Source organism: Eulemur rufifrons, chromosome 7 (assembly GCF_041146395.1).
Source record: "Eulemur rufifrons isolate Redbay chromosome 7, OSU_ERuf_1, whole genome shotgun sequence".
Lineage (NCBI taxonomy): Eukaryota > Metazoa > Chordata > Mammalia > Primates > Lemuridae > Eulemur > Eulemur rufifrons.
This window is the reverse complement of record NC_090989.1, coordinates 207783485-207802110: the sequence shown is the minus strand read 5'-3', so window position 1 is coordinate 207802110 and position 18626 is coordinate 207783485. Positions and strand designations below refer to the sequence as shown.

Genomic DNA, 18626 nt, shown 5'->3' with positions numbered 1-18626 from the left:
ATTTGGTAAATGGTACTGCTGGTATTTAGTTGGTGTAGAAGGCAAGGATGCTGCTGAACACCCCCACTGCACAGGATAAAAAAATGATCTAGGCCAAAATGTCAATAGTGAAAGGTTGAGAAATCATTCTTCAAAGAAAAAAAAAAAAAAAAGGACAAGTAGAAAGTAAGGTGAGACACAAGAAAGATAATGTTTTCTAGAAATACATTATCTTCTTAGTATCTCAAGAAATATAAAATGATAACATCTAAAGACAATTTTTGGCCAGGCGCAGTGGCTCACACTAGTAATCCTAGCACTCAGGAAGGCTGAGTTGGGAGGATTGCTTGAGCGCAGGAGTTCGAGACCAGCTTGGGCAACGGCAAGAACATGTCTTTGCAAAAAAACAGAAAAATTAGCCCGACATGGTGGCACACACCTGTAGTCCCAGCCACTCAAGAGGCTGAGGTAGGAAGATCCCTTGAGCCCAGGAATTCGAGGCTACAGTAAGCTATGATGATGCCACTGCACTCTAGCCTGGGCAACAGAGTGAGACCCTGTCTCAAAAAAATAAAGACAATTTTCAATATTTCAGGACAGAGCCCCTACATAAAGTCAAATCTACTCTCAGGAAGCCTTTGGAGCCTGTGGCGGGCAGCGACTGGCCCTCTCTTTGATTTTCAAGGAGACCCAGCTCAGCAAGGCGGAACCCTCATTTTAGGCCCAGGTAAACATCAAAGCCCAGGTTCAGCTGTACAATTTTTGTACCTTTTACGAGTCCAGAGTCCACCACTGTCTTCATAAAATAGAGACCATGTACAAATGGATAACTCAACACAGCAGTCAGGATACTGTGCTTTGTGGGGGGCACCTTTTGTTTTCAAAGGCCTTTGTGTATGTTGATGTCTATCTGATGAATGTACCTGTCATTCTGAGCCTGAGTGATTTTTCAGGTATTTGGGATAGGGAAAGTCAACCGTAGATTGTTGATTTGTATATCGTTATAACACTCCTTAAAAAGTTCAGTGGAGATGAACATTTCTGAATAGGGGAAAATCATCACGTGCTTTTCTTTTGTCAATAAGATTATCTAGTTTTTATACCTAACAAAACTAGGAGACTTGTTCAGTGTCAGAAAGTAAGCCAGTGCCAGGGACAGCTCATTCAGTGAGAATGAGATCGAGGGCCAGCTGTAAGTCACATACTGTTGGCAGCATTATTGATCAGTCTGGACTGCCTGAGATTCCTCTGGCTCCACTGTGCTACACGGTGAGCATTAGATCTCTGCCATGCTCAAGTATTGCAGGAAGAGACAGATACCCACGTGAGACAGTGCCAAAAAGCCTAAATCACTATGCTGTAAGCTCATTTTTCTTGGCTCTTCTTCTTCTTCAAAATTGTCCACATTCGAGTAAACATAGCTCTTAGAAGAGCTATAAAATTAATATTTACTTTCATAAATTCCAGATTTTTAAAAGGAAATCTTTAGAAGGAGGATTTTGACCAAATGTCATGACTTTTTGGCTTTTTGCAGTTGGAACACTGTAGCTAAGATCTTGTTTTCCCTCTCTGTCATGAATTTACACCAGTTAGATCAGCTAAAAAAGAAGCCCTGTTTTAGGAGAGTGAGTCCTAGAAATCAGCCAAGAATGACATTGGGCCATGTTTTTGAATGACTGTTTCCATCCTCAGACCTAGAAGGGTTGTTTTTTGAGTTCCTCATCTCCATGTCTCTGAATCCTTTGGCCACACCTCCAGTTGTATAAGAATAAAGAACACATGGAGAGCATCATTTGTGTGCCAGGTTGGGAACATACAGTTGTCCCTCAGTATCCATGGGGAATTGCTTCCAGGACACGCCTGCCCCTGCTGCAGATACTAAAATCTGTGATCCTCAAATCCTTTATGTTAAATGATATATTTGCATATAACCTATGCACATCTGCCCATATACTTTAAATCATCTATAGGTTACTTACAATATCTAACACAATGTAAATGCTATGTATTTGTTGTACTATACTACTACTATCTAGGGAATAATGATTAAAAATGTCTGTACGAGTTCAGTACAGACATAACCATCCTTTTTTTTCCTGAATGTTTTTGATCTGGTTGGTTGAATCTGCTGATGTGGACCTGCAGGTACCGAGGGCCAGCTGTACTTATTAGGGAGAACAGTTTGATAGTACCCACTGGAAAAAAATATAGCTCTGCTAAGGAAAAGAGCTCGGTGTACTTATTTACACACATCATGGTTAACCCAGTATTTCATTTTGCCTTATTGATACTGAGCTAATTTATGATATTAAACCTGGTGATTACTGTAGATGGCAGATGACTACAATGCAGAAAACATGCTTCTTGTAATACTTACTTTGTCTAATGTTTTAAGCTAAAATTCTGCACTCAAGTCCAAGAATCAAAGTAAACAGAAACCAGATAAATTATGACATATTTTATTTGAGCAGATAAAAGATTGTGGACATCCAAGTGTATTGTAACTGATTGTCTTAATACTTTAGTTTTGAGCCTCTTTGGGGCTATGATTATGATACAGATAGCCTGTTAAATCAATATTTGGGAATGAATTTTTTTGAACCAAGTGATTTATTCCATTATTATATTTATGAAACAGATGTGATTTTCCAACTTCATATCTATCTTAGTTCCGTATTCTGCCTTTCTGACAGGATGTTTTATTTAATTATATTTAATAAAACCTAACAGAAGGTTACAATTTAAGAATCTTGCCCCTTGGATCTCATAAAACATTAAGTATCACTCTTATTTAACCATAAGTCCTGTCATGGTTTAGTTGATTAAAAATTATTATGGCATTATAGAGGGAATATAATGTACTTGAGGTAATTAATTTTTCCCTTTGGACTAATTGAAAGTTGGAAAGCTTCCTTGATTCTAGTAAGCAATAAATCTAATGACTAATACTTAATACGCTTCAGCCTTTCATTCTTACTCTTGTAGGTAACAATGTCCATTTTATATACAATAGGAATAGGTTGGATCACAGACCCATAAACTCTGTTTTACAGCTTGTAGGAGTTCAGTATGTGAACTTTACAAGCAGACCTTCAGTTATCCATGTGTGACTTAATAGGGAATCTGTTGCTTTCAAATGCAGCCTCAGGAATGTAACCCTAACTGCTGGGTTATAGTATCATTGTATACAATGTCTAACTTGGAGGCCCTTCCTAGCCATTGAGGGGTTATGAAAACATAACGAGACCAGGTACCAGCTGAACTGTGTGCTGAGAGGCATCAGTTTTCAAAAATGTGGTATATATTTGTAATTTTAAAGCTTTTAAAATTGTGTACAAAATAACAAAATAAATATAAATATATAAAATGTGCAAAATAAAACTAAAAATACAAACTAAATATACAAAATATAAGTAATAGCTATAAAATTATAAATACCATTCTTTAAATTATTTTACATTATAGTATATTACCATTCAATGAAAGATTTTTTTATTTGGCAATTAATATAAATTCTTGTGAAGAATATGTAAAGGGAAGAGAGAGCAACTCAAGACCATTTTATTCAGTGAATAAAGCAAGATACCAAATTCTATAAACAATATAACTATATTTTTATATGTGTATATATTTTTATGTACTTAGAAGAAAGAAAATAAACACACAAGAATATTATTAGTAGGTATCTCTATGTGGTAAGATTACAGGTGTTTTTATTTTCTTTTCCATACTTTTCTATATTTCCCACCTGCTCTGCAATGAGCATGATTGAGAATTTGGAGCGAGGAAAAGGTCTTTAAACATGATATGACAATTGTATGTCATAACAACCTCTACAAAAGGGCAAATTATATAGGCTGCAGTTCGTGTTTCTGATCTAATTACTTTATTCAGGAAGTATGACAAACCAAACTTCTCACATTTAGCCCTCTCACATTTAGCCAATGTCCAAAACACCTTGTCACTTTGTCACTACACACCTACTATTATCTATTTCACTAGGATTGGGGGGGTGGCCAAGGAGAAAAATATTTGTTTTAGATATTTAAGATATGTATTTAAACATGGTCAGTATGCTTTTTGAAAAGAGATTTTAAGAATTGTTTAAATTTTAAAAACTTTGTAACTTTAAATGTATGCTATGGTTTGGTTGTATATTCCTAGACAACTGCTGTTTCTCACCCCCAAATTGCTCTTATTTAGAGGCTTATTGTCATCTTTTATTTTTCTAGAATCTTAATATTTTCAGTTGGGAAGTATCCCAGAAATTCTGACGAAAAGTCAAAATAAAAATATTGGTATTTATTAACAAGTATAATACTGCTTTGAATACTTTTATATAAAGCACATGAAGTCACATAAAATATATTTAATGTATCAAAATATTTGAATGTATTTTCATGTCTTCCCAGCCTCCTCATGATTTTCTTAATAACATTTTCTTTAGCTTACTTTTACAATAAAATACAGAATATAATACATATAACATACAAAATATGTGTTAATCGACTGCTTATGTTATTGGTAAGGCTTTTAGTCAATAGTAGGATATTAGTAAAATTTGGGGAGAATCAAAAGTTTTATGTGGGCCACGTGTGGTGGCTCATGCCTGTAATCCTAGTATTCTGGAAGGCCAAGGTGGCAGGATTGCTTGAGGTCAGGAGTTCAAGACCAGCCTGAGCAAGACTGAGACCCTCCCTCTACAAAAAATAGAAAACTTAGCTAGTGTGGTGGCACACACCTGTAGTCCCAGCTACCCTGGAGGCTGAGGCAGGAGGATCACTTGAGCCCAGGAGTTTGAGGTTGCAGTGAACTATTGGGTCATTAAACAGGAAATGTCCAATTTCAAATCAATCAAACGTGTAGTTTATTATATCCCAAACAAGAAGCAGTACAATTAATCAAGTATGCACCTAAACTATTGACACAGTTTTGCCATTTTAAAGGTAGCTGTCTATGCCAGGAGTGAAGAAGCCTGGAGAGGGAGTGGCGATGAACTCACAAAAGGCGTTTTTCACAGCTTGTTGAGAATTGAATAGTTTTCTTTGCATGAAGTGGTCCAAAGCCTGGAAGAAGTGGCAGTCAGTTGGTACAAGGTCTGGTGAATATGGTGGATGACAGAGTTTCTAAGTCCAGCTGTGGTAGTTTTAGCAGCATTGTTTGTGCGAGTGGTCGAGTGTTGTTTTGTAACAGTATTGGCTTGTCTCTACTGACCAATCTCGGCTGCTTAATCTGAAGCATCCTCATCATTTGTCCAAGTGGTTGCAGTAGGCATCCACTGTAATTAATTGACCAGGTTTCATGAAGCTGTAGTGGAAAATATCAGCGCTGGATCATCAAACAGACACCATTAGCATTTTTTGATGACTATTCAGTTTTGGTCTGTGTTTTGGCACTTCATCTTTATCCAACAATTGTACCAAATGCTTGCAATTGTCAAAAATACCAGTTTTCATCACACATAACAATATGGTATAGAAATGGCTCGGCTTTATGTCGTGACAGCAAAGAAAGGCAAGCTTCGAGATGATTTCTCTTCTGATGCTCATTGAATTCACACAGAACCCATCTATCCAGCATCTTGACCTTGCTGATTTATTTCAAATGGTCCAATATTGTTGGAATAGTAATGTCAAACCTTGCTGCTAATTCACACATAGATTGAGATGGATTTGCTTCCACTATAGCCTTCAGCTCATCTTTATCCACTTTGGTCTCCGGTCACACCCACGTGGCTCATTTTCAAGATTAAAATCACCAGAACAGAACTTCTCAAACCATCGACATACTGTCCGTTCATTAGCCACATCCTTCTCAAACACTTAGTTGATATTTTGAGCTATCTGCACTGCATTGATTCCATAATGGAACTCATACTCGAAAATAACACGAATATTTGACTTATCCATAGTTTCACAAAAATTGCTGTAAAAAAAATTTGAAAGATAATCAAAAGCCAAAATGTACATTTGCAAGACAGAGGATGTACCATCACAATAAAAATAAAATAAGAACTGTCAAAGTGAAATGTCAGAGATATCAACCGTCAAACTTAGTACTTAAGGAAATCGGACATGTCATACTTAAGAACCTAATATATTGCCATCACTTCACTCTAGCCAGGAAGACAGAGCGAGACTCTGTCTCAAAAAAACCAAAAAGTTATATGTGGATTTTCAACTGCACGGGGAGTCAGCCCCTCTATCCCCCATATTGTTCAAGGGTCGACTGTGTTTATGAACATATACCACATTTTTCTAAGCTAGATAAATGTTCTTTACATGGCTTTAAGGAGGCACAGTTACAAAAATACAGTGCAGTGGTAAATTGCCCACCCAAACAAATTTATTTAATATAAAATTACATATAACATATGCTGTTAACTTTATAAACATATTTCCACCTCTGGTCATATATTGGACTTGAAATTCTGAAAAACCTCTCTCCAATAAATACATGAAAATACTGGATAAAAGAACAAATATGATCTAATACTTTTATGGTGGTAATTTATCAGGCACTATTCCAAGTGCTTTACATACATTAACTCTATGGAATTTATATTATCATCATCATCACTCCCATTTTACAGAGAAGAAACATCTTTTTTCTAGCTGAGCTTAAAAGAAAGTGAGGAAACTCCACCAGGGCCAAAAATAGAAGCAGAAACCAGGCTGATGACCATATGTTGAAGCCATGGACTGCCCTGAGGAGCAGGAATTCACAAGAGGAATTAGGGAGGGCTGTGTCTTAGCCAACTCAAAGGCCTGGTACAGTAGAGACTTAAAACTAAGACCCTTGCATAAAGTAGGACCTAAGACCTATGCCTTATGCCTGGGACTTAAGGGCTACAACCTCATAAGAATATTGTGGTCAAATCCATCCACAGTTTGAGGAACCTAGTGAGGAATTTGTTGTAAAACTTCCTGTGGAGATAAGAATCTCAGTAAAATGAAAGTACATGTTTAATTTAAAAAATCGAATATTTTTTGTTTGTCAAGAAAATTGATGATGAAATAGTCATAAAATGTTTGTACCGCAGGGGCCAAAGAGGTAACACTGGCCATGTGAGTCCTGGAAGACAAACTTTCTAAAGAAGTAATATCATCTACTTCAAAGTTAATAGTTATTTTAAGAAGAGTGTTCCAGAAGATAATTTAAGATGTGCAGTTCTAGAACACGTGTGGACGCATCATTCTGTAAAGAATGATTTTTCATTTAGATGAAAGAGTTCTTTTAAATTAGTTTCCTTCTTTCTCAATTCCAAGTTTTCTTGAGCAAAAAACTTTGAAAACAGTTACTGGATGCCAGTTTTTTATCAGTATTATCGCATGCTTTAAATAGAGAATCAGATTAAGTTCATTCCCAAAAAGGGAGCTAATTGTTCCCTTTTTAAAAATACAGTTTGCAAAGTCAAAGCAAAACTTTGGAAGTTGATTCTCTCAGAGGTGAAATATCTGACATGGTGGTGAATGCTATTCTAAATTCAGTTTAAAAATTCACGTGACTGGGTGCAGTGGCATGCACCTACAGTCCCACCTATTTGGGAAGCTGTGGCAGGAGGATGGCTTGAGCTCAGGAGTTCCAGGCTGCACTGCACTATGATAGCACCTGTGAATAGCCACTACACTCTAGCCTGGGCAACAGTAAGACCCTGTCTCTTAAAAAAAAAAATAATAAAACTGTATTGAAAAATAGTTTTTTTAGACAGAAATGGACTAAAATATATACAAATATATGCTGAGCATAATTATGCTGTTTATGCTATATTTAGTGTTCAGATAATCAATATAGTTTTAAAGTTATGAGAAAATTTTATTTTTTAAACTGGTTTTTAAATATAACAAGTTTTAAGATCTCTTAATATTGAAACAATTTGTTAGTCAATAAATTTTAAGAAATTATATAATCTTAGTTGTTTTTGTGCCTATTTTCATTCTTCAGTGTTCTGGTTTGGACCATAAATTATATGGTCATCTTATTGCTCATCTTCATTGATGGATGAAGCAAATAAAACAGTCATTAAGGGTAAAGAATATTTGAATCACACACATAATAAGCTTGATTTAATGAAAAAATATAAAAGAATAATTTAAAAACACTTTCTTCTCCAGCACACATGAAACATTAACAGAAGGTAACCGTATATTATCCCTTAAAGTAAACCTCAACAAATTTCAAAGACTCAGATTCATACAAATGGTGCTTTTTTTACTACTATGCAACTATATTAGAAATCAATAACAAAACAGAACAAAACAACGTCACATTCACAAAACAGAAACACTCCATAGCCATTTGTAAATTTAAAAACAACACTAAAATTTCATGGAACAGAACAGAAATTGTGATGGATGTTAATATGAGAACTGAATGATAATGACGATACTTGTGGAATGCTTCTCAAACAATATCATAATGTAAATTATGATACCTTTAAATGCTCATATTAGAAAAACAAAAAGGGGCCGGGCGCGGTGGCTCACGCCTGTAATCCTAGCACTCTGGGAGGCCGAGGCGGGTGGATCGCTCAAGGTCAGGAGTTCGAGACCAGCCTGAGCGAGACCCCATCTCTACTAAAAATAGAAAGACATTATATGGACAACTAAAAATCTATATATAGAAAAAAAAAAAAATAGCCGGGCATAGTGGCGCATGCCTGTAGTCCCAGCTACTCGGGAGGCTGAGGCAGTAGGATCGCTTAAGCCGAGGAGTCTGAGGTTGCTGTGAGCTAAGCTGACGCCACGGCACTCCCTCTAGCCTGGGCAACAAAGTGAGACTCTGTCTCAACAAAAAAAAAAAAAAAAAAGAAAAACAAAAAGGGCCCAAAGTTAATGGACTAAGTGTTCAACTTGAAGTTCTTTAAAAAAGCAAAATAGGCCTGGTGCAGTGGCTCACGCCTATAATCCTAGCACTCTAGGAGGCCTAGGCAGGAGAATCACTTCAGGTCAAGAGCAAGACCCCCTCTCTACTAAAACTAGAAAAAATTAGCCAGGCATGGTGACACATGCGTATAGTCCCAACTACTCAGGAGGCTGAAGCAAGAGGATCACTTGAGCCCAGGAGTTTGAGGTTGCAGTGAGCTAGGGCTGACCACTGCACTCTAGCCAGGGACGATACAGCAAGACTCTGTCTCAAAAAAAAAAGCAAAATAAACACATATAAAAAAATGAAAGGAGATAAAAATAAGAGTGGCAATTAATTAAATAGAAGACAAATAATAGATTAAACATTCCAAAATTTGGTAATAAAGTAGACAAATCTATGGCAAAACTGATGAAGGAAAAAAGAGAAGGCACAAATAAATAACAAGGGACATGACTACAGACATAGGAGAGATTAAAAAGATAAAAGCATCTGTATAGTCTTATGCCAATAAATCTGAGAATTTAGAGAAGATATATTTTATTTTAAAAAGTAACCTTTCAACTTTTCAAAAGTCTTTAGAAATAGAATATTTATGTAGCCTTATAACCTTTTTTTTTTTTTTTTTTTTTTTGAGAACAGGATCTTTCTCTATTGCCCAAGCTGGTCTCAAACTCCTGGGCTCAAGCAATCCTCCTGTCCCAGCCTCCCAAGTGGCTGGGACTACAGGATTGCCTCATCTGGCTTAATCCACTACTTTTCAAATCACTTGCTTGTAGCCGAATCTAATTATTTTTGATAACAATCCTATCTCACACCGAACACATAAATAAACGGCAGAAAAATTAAGGACCAAACTGTGAAAAATAAAACATTTATACTTTTATTTTTTATAAGGGAATGTCTTTGGGGAATTGGAGTGGGAAGAGAATTCTTAAATATGATTTTTTTTTTTTTGAGACAGAGTCTTGCTCTGTTACCTGGGCTAGAGTGCCGTGGTGTCAGCCTAGCTCACTGCAACCTCAAACCCCTGGGCTCAAGCGATCCTTCTGCCTCAGCCTCCCGAGTAGCTGAGACTACAGGTATGTGCCACCATGCTTGGCTAATTTTTTCTATTTTTAGTTGTTTGGCTAATTTCTTTCTATTTTTTTTTTTTTTTTTAGTAGAGATGGGGTTGCACTCTTGCTCAGGCTGGTCTCAAACTCCTGAGCTTAATTAAGCAATCCTCCCACCTGCCTCCCTGAGTGCTAGGATTACAGGCGTGAGCCACCACGACCGGCCTTAAATGAGATTTTAAAGAAAGCAAAAATCGTAAAGGAAAAGATTGAGGCTGGGTGCAGTGAATTTGCTCACTGAAAGCTCTCATATCCACAGTTACAGTTTATTATAGGGAAAGGATTAAAATCAACAGGCTTTTAAAATCTTTAAAAGATTAAAATGAGCCAAGGGAAAAAGCACATAGTCCAGAGTCCAGGAAAGTACCAAATGCAGAGCTCCCAGTTGTCCTCTCCCTCTGGGGTCAGGCAGTGTTACTTTCCCAGGATCAATGTGTGACATTACTCCTGGGACACTACAACCAGGTAGCTCACCTGAGCTTTGGTGTCTAGAGTCTTTATTGGGGCTTCATAGTATGCTGTCCAGCTGGCTGACCTCATTTTCCAGGCCCTCTGGAGGGCAAACTGATAGCACATGACTCAATGTCCCCACCATTAAGTACATTGTTAGTCACATTGTTAGTCTATTTCTTATGATCCAAGGCCCCCAGGCAAACAAACACACTCCTATCAGGAGTGATATTCCAAAGGCTCAGAGACTACTAAGAAGCTGAGGACAAAGGCCAGGCCTCTTTTTGGGAAAAGTCAAATTCTTTACTACACAACCAGAAATTCATAGTTAAAAAAAAAAAAAAAACTAAACTAATAAATGGCTGATAAACACATGAAAATACATTCAACCTCACTAGTAATTAAGGACTTGCAAATTAAAACCATAGTGAGATACTATTTTATAGTCATGCATTTGGCAAAAAATAAAAAGTAGAACCCCCATGTAGAGTCATAGGGACTCTCATACACCGTCAATGAGAGTATCAACTGGCGAAACAATTTTGAGGATAGTTTAGCAATAACTAGTAAAATTGAGCATGTACAGATCTAGAGTCAGTTTTATATATAAAACAGATGCAATGCACAAGAATGTCTATAGCAAAATAATTTGGGCTATAAATTAGAGACATCCTAAGTGTCCATCACCAGGAAAGTGAAAAACAAATCATGGTATGTTTATGCAATGAAATATTATATACACCAGTGAGAAATGAATAAAAGCTATGCATATCAAAGAGGCTGAATCTTACAAACATGATCCTAGCAAAAAGAACATTGGCAGAAAAATACATGTTTTACTATAGTATTTATATAAAGTCTACATTATTTGTATAAAGCTATAAAAAGGTGCTTAGGGATACCAACATCTATGTTATAGTTTTAAAGAAATGAAAGGCAATGATAAATAGTAAATTGAGGATAACAAAGATCTCTTTGGGGATGAAAGTGAAGGTGATTAGGGTGGTATAAATATGGGCCCTTTCATTTCTTACATGGGGTAGTAGGTACATGGGTAACTGATTATGTCATCATATACTTTTTGTATATTATACAGTACTTTCGAAAATTAAATATATGTGGTATGTATGTATACATATATACACATGTATATATGTGTGTGTGTGTAGACACATACATACATACCATAGCCTGTTTTAGAGCTGTATTAATTGGTTTGTGCCTGACTGTATTATACAGTAATTGCCTTTGCAGCCAAAATGCTGAAAGGGAAGGCAGTCAGCAATTTTACATTTTTACATGATAAATGGAAAAGTAATTTCTATATATTTAGAACATGCAGCTTTACTAAGCTCGCCTTTCACTTCCCACCTAGAATAATAGGTGGCGTCTTTTTTGTGTAGGATCTGTGCCGCAGGACGGCCTTACCTGGGATGTGGTCTGACAATCAAGGAAAAGATGGTTTTGAGTGCCCGTTATGTGTGAGGTACCACGGGAAATTTTAAAGGATAGATAAGGTGGAATTTCTGCCTTTAATCAATGAGAATATATTTGGGGAAGGCGGGAAGAGAGAGAGGGGTAACTAATAAAAGAGGGCAGTAATGTAAACAGCCCTTTGCACGGTACAGTAAATCTCAAACAGTAGTTTGAAGAAGGTCTTGGAGGGAGCATGGATTGACGTGCTCAAAGGCTTGCATGTGAATGTTCAAAAGCAGCTCACGAAGACCACAAGTGTAATTAGCCTTATTCATCACGATGACGTATTTGATCAAAGCTCTTATGGAAGTAAAACTTGTTTCTAGAAAATGATTTTAAATATTATGCCAATCTTCTTACAATGCCATTTTAAAAAATAGGTAAGTAGTCAGAATATTTTTAAGGTTTCTTTAGAAATTATTACAGCACACTGTTATTTAACTTCACTCTAAGAGCAACCCGTAATCACTGACATTTTCAGACTTTAACTCGTAAGGACTTAAAATGCCAAATGTGGACGTATTTACTGACTTGATGTAAATAAAGAATAGCTTCATATTTCCAGCAACATGCATCCATGTCTCATAAGCACAACCTTCGTCCTTCTTTCTGCTTAAACCAGTGGGATTTCGGCCCCATTTTTCGAGACCAAAAGCTCAGATTTTAATAGTTTGTTGCTCATGTCTATATTGGCAAGTACGAGGACTTCCTGTGAATTAATTCTGTTTGCCACACAAAAGGAAAATGAAGCAAAAGCAAATGCATTCAAAATGTATTGGAAAAAATGACCAGTATTTGTTGTGTAATTAGGAAAATAAAATATAGCACCAGAGATATTCTGGTAAAGAGACCTGTGATCACAGATAAACAACTTAAGCATCTTTCTGCCACTTTTGCAGGACAGAAACTGTATTCACTTCTCTAAAGTTGATAAACTAAATATTCTAATATTGATTTACAGTCTACAGGCTGGAATGTAATCACACATACATAAATTCATTAAAAATTGTAAAAGTAATTCTGTTTGAATGTTTTCTTAGGTCATTTTGTTTTTTAAGATAGAAAAATGGACCACATACAGGGAATATTACATAGATATAGATATAGATATAGATATATGCTTGTATATGTATAAACTATATCTTGATATATAAAAAAATTGTAAACATCATTTGCCTATAAGGAGGGCAGCTGGGTGATTTAGGGACATCAATGGGATGAGAAGGTTTAGTATATGTTGCTTTGGACTTTCTGACTTTTTAACTATGTGGTTGTATTATCTATTTAGTAAATACAGTTACTTTTATAAGTAAAAAAAATCCTAAATTGTCATTATACCATAACCTTCTCTACATTATTTGGTACTAATTGTTCATAAAAGATTCAACTAAAATGCAGTGCCACAAAGAATATCAACCTCATTGTTTTATAATCCTAGTTCTCCTGTTATCTAGAACAGTATTATTCTCTCTTTCTCATAAACAAAAGAAAACGTTAACTCATACTGATAATTGGGGAAATGTAAATTAAATCAACAAGATGCCATTTTTCTGCCATCTGAGAGGCGTTAGAAAGGAAGTGCTGTCCAGTGCTGGGTTCTCAGGTGGTCAAGGAAGACCACAAGTGGGTGAATGCTTGAAAGGTCGTGACAAAGAGCAAGAATCTGCCACACAGAAGAGGAGTGTTGCACCTCTGAGGACTCAAATGAAGCAAGTGAAGGAATCGCAGGAGGAGATGCCATCAATTGGGCCAGCAGGTCACAGACGCTTGTACGGTTCCTAAATACCATTACCCACTGAAAGGAATGAGGCCTGCCTGGAGAAATGGCTGGTTCTAGGGCTGGAGCGGAGGAAGGACCAGTTAAACCTGGAACATCTTGAGCCAGAAAATAAAAGAGCACTAAAAAAAAAAAAAATGATGGTGACATCTCAAAAGGACACAGAAGCCAGTAGGAGTGGCACCCACTAGTCAAACTTGGGACAATTTGAGCATCAAAATAAATAGTGACAATTTAGGATTATAACCCATTGTATAAACCAGGGGTTGGGAAGCTTTTCATGTTGGAAGGCTATATTAATTTAGTAATGAAATAAGGCCACATTCAAGAAACTTCAATTAGACATACGTAAAAATGTACATTCTGTAAAAATCTAACTACTATGTACTTAATAATTTCAAAAAATGAAAACTATTTATTGATTTTAAAGTTAACTAATAAGCTCTTAGTGACTTTGTTGTGTCTGCTTTTTGTTGGAAAGCATTTGAATATTTGGTTCCAGCATGGAGTTCCGCAGTTTTGTTGATCCTCTGTGTAGGTCTCAGTCATTTGTGACCTTAAAGGTGTCTTGATGTGGGTGAGGTAGGAGAATGTCGATTTGCAGGAATAAGTGGTTGGAAAGCAAGAAAGCATTTTTTGGGCATATTGCTGTAGGTGTGGGTATTCTACCGCATTTTTCCATATTTCAACTGGACCTTTCTTCACATCAAACAATTACTTTAAAATGTCATCTACTGAGAGCTCAATCAATTCCATTTGTAGTTCTTCAGGTGCCTTGGTGATACCAACTAGGTGAGGCTGAAATGCTAATTTGAGTTTGATATCATGATTCTCAAAGTCAGTCTCCAATTAATACGTCAATAGCAACTGCATATTCTTCAGATGATTGGCACATATCATCCTGCTCATCAATGACTTTTGCTAACTGGAGAAAATGTTCATCTGAAATTTCCTTTTGAAGAAGTGTTTTGAAAAAAAGATAGCTTTTTTCAAAATGCTTGGATTTTTTGCCACATATCATAATATAGACTTAGTTTTACCTTGCAAAGAAATATTCAAGTCGTTTTGATTTGACATGATATCACATGGAAATGCTGCATTCCTATAGCAATCTTCTTTCAATAATTCACGTTGCTGATTCTGTTCTTCATAAAATTTAATTATCTGTTCTCACAGAGATAAAATTTTGGCCAACACCTGTCCTTGTGATAGCCAACACACTTTAGAATGATACAGGAAACCCACACTGAATACCTCATTGTACAACTTGAGCATGTTACAAAACTGAGGATGCCGCGTTGCATTTGCAGGAATATAGTTAACACAGCTTATAACTTGTTGCAAAGTGTTCCTTAAAATAGTAGCTTTAGCACAGAGATTTTGCTCATGTAAGATACAATGAAAAGAAATGAGAGCATCTGGATCTGTTAATACTTTTTTTATCTGTGCAATAAATCCTTCATGTTTTCCTATCATTGAAGGTGCACTGTCTGTACATACACTCACTAAATTTACCAAATTCAGTCCAACTTCACAACATTTATCTTGAAAATTATTGAAGATATCTAGTCTCCGTGTTCTGTTTGCAAGAGTGCCAAAACCAAGTAACTCTTCCTAGCAAAGAAAATCTTCTGTTATGACCCAAATGAAGTATAAAACCTGTGCTGAGTCAGTAGTGTCAGTTAATCCAAAGTGATTGAATAATATATATTTTCCTTTTGAAGTATTGCATGAAGTTGTTCTGTTCAGTTGAAAGCTAATTCATGGCCGGGCGCGGTGGCTCACGCCTGTAATCCTAGCACTCTGGGAGGCCGAGGTGGGCGGATCGTTTGAGCTCAGGAGTTCGAGACCAGCCTGAGCAAGAGCGAGACCCCATCTCTACTAAAAATAGAAAGAAATTATATGGACACCTAAAAATATATATAGAAAAAATTAGCCGGGCATGGTGGCGCATGCCTGTAGTCCCAGCTACTCGGGAGGCTGAGACAGGAGGATCGCTTGAGCTCAGGAGTTTGAGGTTGCTGTGAGCTAGGCTGACGCCACGGCACTCACTCTAGCCTGGGCAACAGAGTGAGACTCTGTCTCAAAAAAAAAAAAAAAAAGAAAGCTAATTCATGCTGCTGATCAGTTACAGTTCTCCTTGAAAGAGGCAGTTGTTTGTACTTTGAAAGGTTATCGACGTCTAAGCATCCTACAACTTAGACAATGCATTCTTTCACAATTTCTACATCACTGAATGGCTTCCCTTTTTTTCCAAGTATGTAAGCTACTTTATAAGTTGCTTCATTGGCATTATTTCCAGGTCTTATTGCTGCTTGAAAGAATTGTCTTTGTTTTTGCTTTTCATCTTTTAATTTCTACAATACAACCTTTCACGCTTCTCCCTCTAATTTAAAATATTTGTGGTCCTTATGAGTGTTACAATGCTGATGAGCATTGAATTTCTTTAATGTTGATATTGTGGTATCACAAAGCAAGCAAATCATCTTATCTTTAGCAGAAACAAGATAATATTGCAATTCCCAATCCTCATTTAAAAAATCTGTTTTCTTCTTTCAGCATCCTTTTGGTCTTCTCTGACATGGTGGGCTGTTAAGCAGACCATTAAAAATACTGTCTTGCTGTGCAGCCATTCACAAATTTCACTTCAAACAGGAAACACAGTATACCATTGTCAAAAGCTGGTAACAGACTGGTGTACTCGACCCCCATAAACTCTTGCTAACCAGCCTTGTGTGGTAGTGGTGCCAGTCAGGCAGGGGAAGTTGGAACTAAATCATGAGCGTAGCAGCTGTCAATTTAGCCCTTTTGGCTTACTAATGTTCTAATTGTGCCAATCTGGAAGGATTATTTTGTTGAAACTTATTTTATTCTTTGGTATTTTAAAAGCATTCATTTAAAAATGAAATAAAAATATAAAAGACAAACAAAAATGCATTAATAAAAATAAAAGGATTTGTTCTGTAAAATTTGGATTGAGTCAAAAGGCTGCACTTAAGGACCCTAGAAGGCTACATGTGGCTTTAAGGCCACAAGTTCCTCACCCCTGGTATAAACCAAGAGTTAAATAATCAATAATCCGTTCATTCACCTACATAGATACATATGTATATACATGCATAAAAGGGAGAGAAAAGAAAACTCTTCCTTCTATAGAATAATTAATAAATGTATACAATAATTAGAAAATCAGCAATCTACAACCATTGTAGTAACAACTGATTCAGAATTATCAGTGTGTACTAAATCAATCAGTGTGTAGATATTTGTGGTCTTAAAGTATCTCCCCACAAAGTATTAATTACCAAGGGAAAAATGATACCTCTACAGTGGATAAACCTGACAGACACCACCTTCAGGAACCCAGTGATTCATGAACGTTCATGAATTACTCAAGACAAACCGTTGTCATGGGCCTCCTAAGCCGATATAACAAGGGTGCCTTATCACTACAGAGAACTCCTGCAAAAATGTACATCTTGTGGCTAATCCTTAGGAAATTTAGGATTGCCTCCTGGATAAGGAAAATAATGCTATAAAGGACATTTATAGGATAATTGGTAAGATAGGAAGATGGACTACATTGTATTGTAGTAATGTTTTCTGGATTTGACAATTATATTACAGTTATGTAAGAATCACCTGTTTTTAGGAAATACAGGTCATGATGTCTGCAACATACTCTGAGAGGGTTCAGAAATTAAAAGTTTTTTCCTTAAAAAAGTTTTTTTTAGAAACAGGTTCTAAAGTGCTGGGAGTATAGACATGAGCCACCACGCCTAGCCTAAAATTTTTTTTCTTAAAATAACTTCTACATAGGTTTCAAATTTTCCAAACTTAAATAAATAAATAAATAATCTCATAAAAGTGTGTAGGATGGTCCAAAAGAGAAAGTCAAGTAGACATTCCCTAAATGGGGCAGGGTATTTTAATTGACAACATAATATAGTTAGATTGGCCGTTTGGAAAGTTTACTGGGGAACAGGGTGGAACAAGGTCTACAAGCTGGGTGTGCTGGCCAAAGGGCAAGTCTGATTCCCAGTTCTTCACATTGATTTTCTAAGTATATATACAATGTACAAATATATAAAATATAAAATTTGTACAAAATATACAAATATTTTAATGTTACTTTGGCAGCTAGATTTAAACCAGAAACATACTTTTTAAAAATATTTAATAGTGCACAAACTAAAATAATTAAGTTGGCTGGGCGAGGTGGCTCACGCCTGTAATCCTAGCACTCTGGGAGGCCGAGGCGGGAGGATCACTTGAGGTCAGGAAAGCGAGACCAGCCTGAGCAAGAGTGAGACCGCCATCTCTACTAAAATTAGAAAAATTAGCCGGGCATCGTGGCTCGAGCCTGTAAGTCCCAGCTACTAGGGAGGCTGAAGCACAGGATCACTTGAGCCCAGGAGTTTGAGGTTGCTGTGAGCTAGGCTGACACTACGGCACTCTACTCAGGGCAACAGAGTGAGATTCTGTCTCCAAAAAAAAGAAATACAATAAAATAATTAATACATTAAATATGAAAACATAATTGCTTTTCTTTCCATAAATATTGTTAAATGATGATTCACTTTTAGCCAGGCATGGTGGCTCATGCCTGTAATCCTAGCAGTTCGGAGGCCTAGGCGGGAGGATCGCTTGAGGTCAGGAGTTTGACACCAGCCTGAGCAACCTAGTGAGACCCTGTCTCTATGGAAAATTATCTGGGTGTGGTGACATGTGTCTGTGGTCTCAGCTACTTGGGAGGCTGAGCTGGGAGGATCACTCGTAGGCCAGGATTTGAGGCTGCAGTGAGCTATGATCCCACCACTGCACTCCAGCCTGGGTTAACAGAGCATGACCCTGTCTTCCAAAAAAGAATTCACTTTTACTGTTTCTAGTAACTATTTCTAGAAGCTGATTGCCCATGTTATGGGCCTCTCAGCCTTCTGTTTTTTATTTTGTTTTGTTTTCTT

At 36.7% G+C, this 18626-nt stretch overlaps 1 protein-coding gene across 1 annotated transcript in view; it reads left to right on the top strand.

Annotated features, from left to right (window-relative positions):
* PRXL2C (peroxiredoxin like 2C) overlaps nucleotides 1-3089 on the top strand; it is a 31614-nt gene extending 28525 nt beyond the window's left edge. The window contains 2 exon segments of the mRNA XM_069472105.1: nucleotides 575-706; nucleotides 2965-3089. Coding sequence (XP_069328206.1) covers nucleotides 575-706; nucleotides 2965-3089 — 257 coding nt within the window.
* The last annotated feature ends 15537 nt before the right edge of the window (nucleotides 3090-18626 follow it).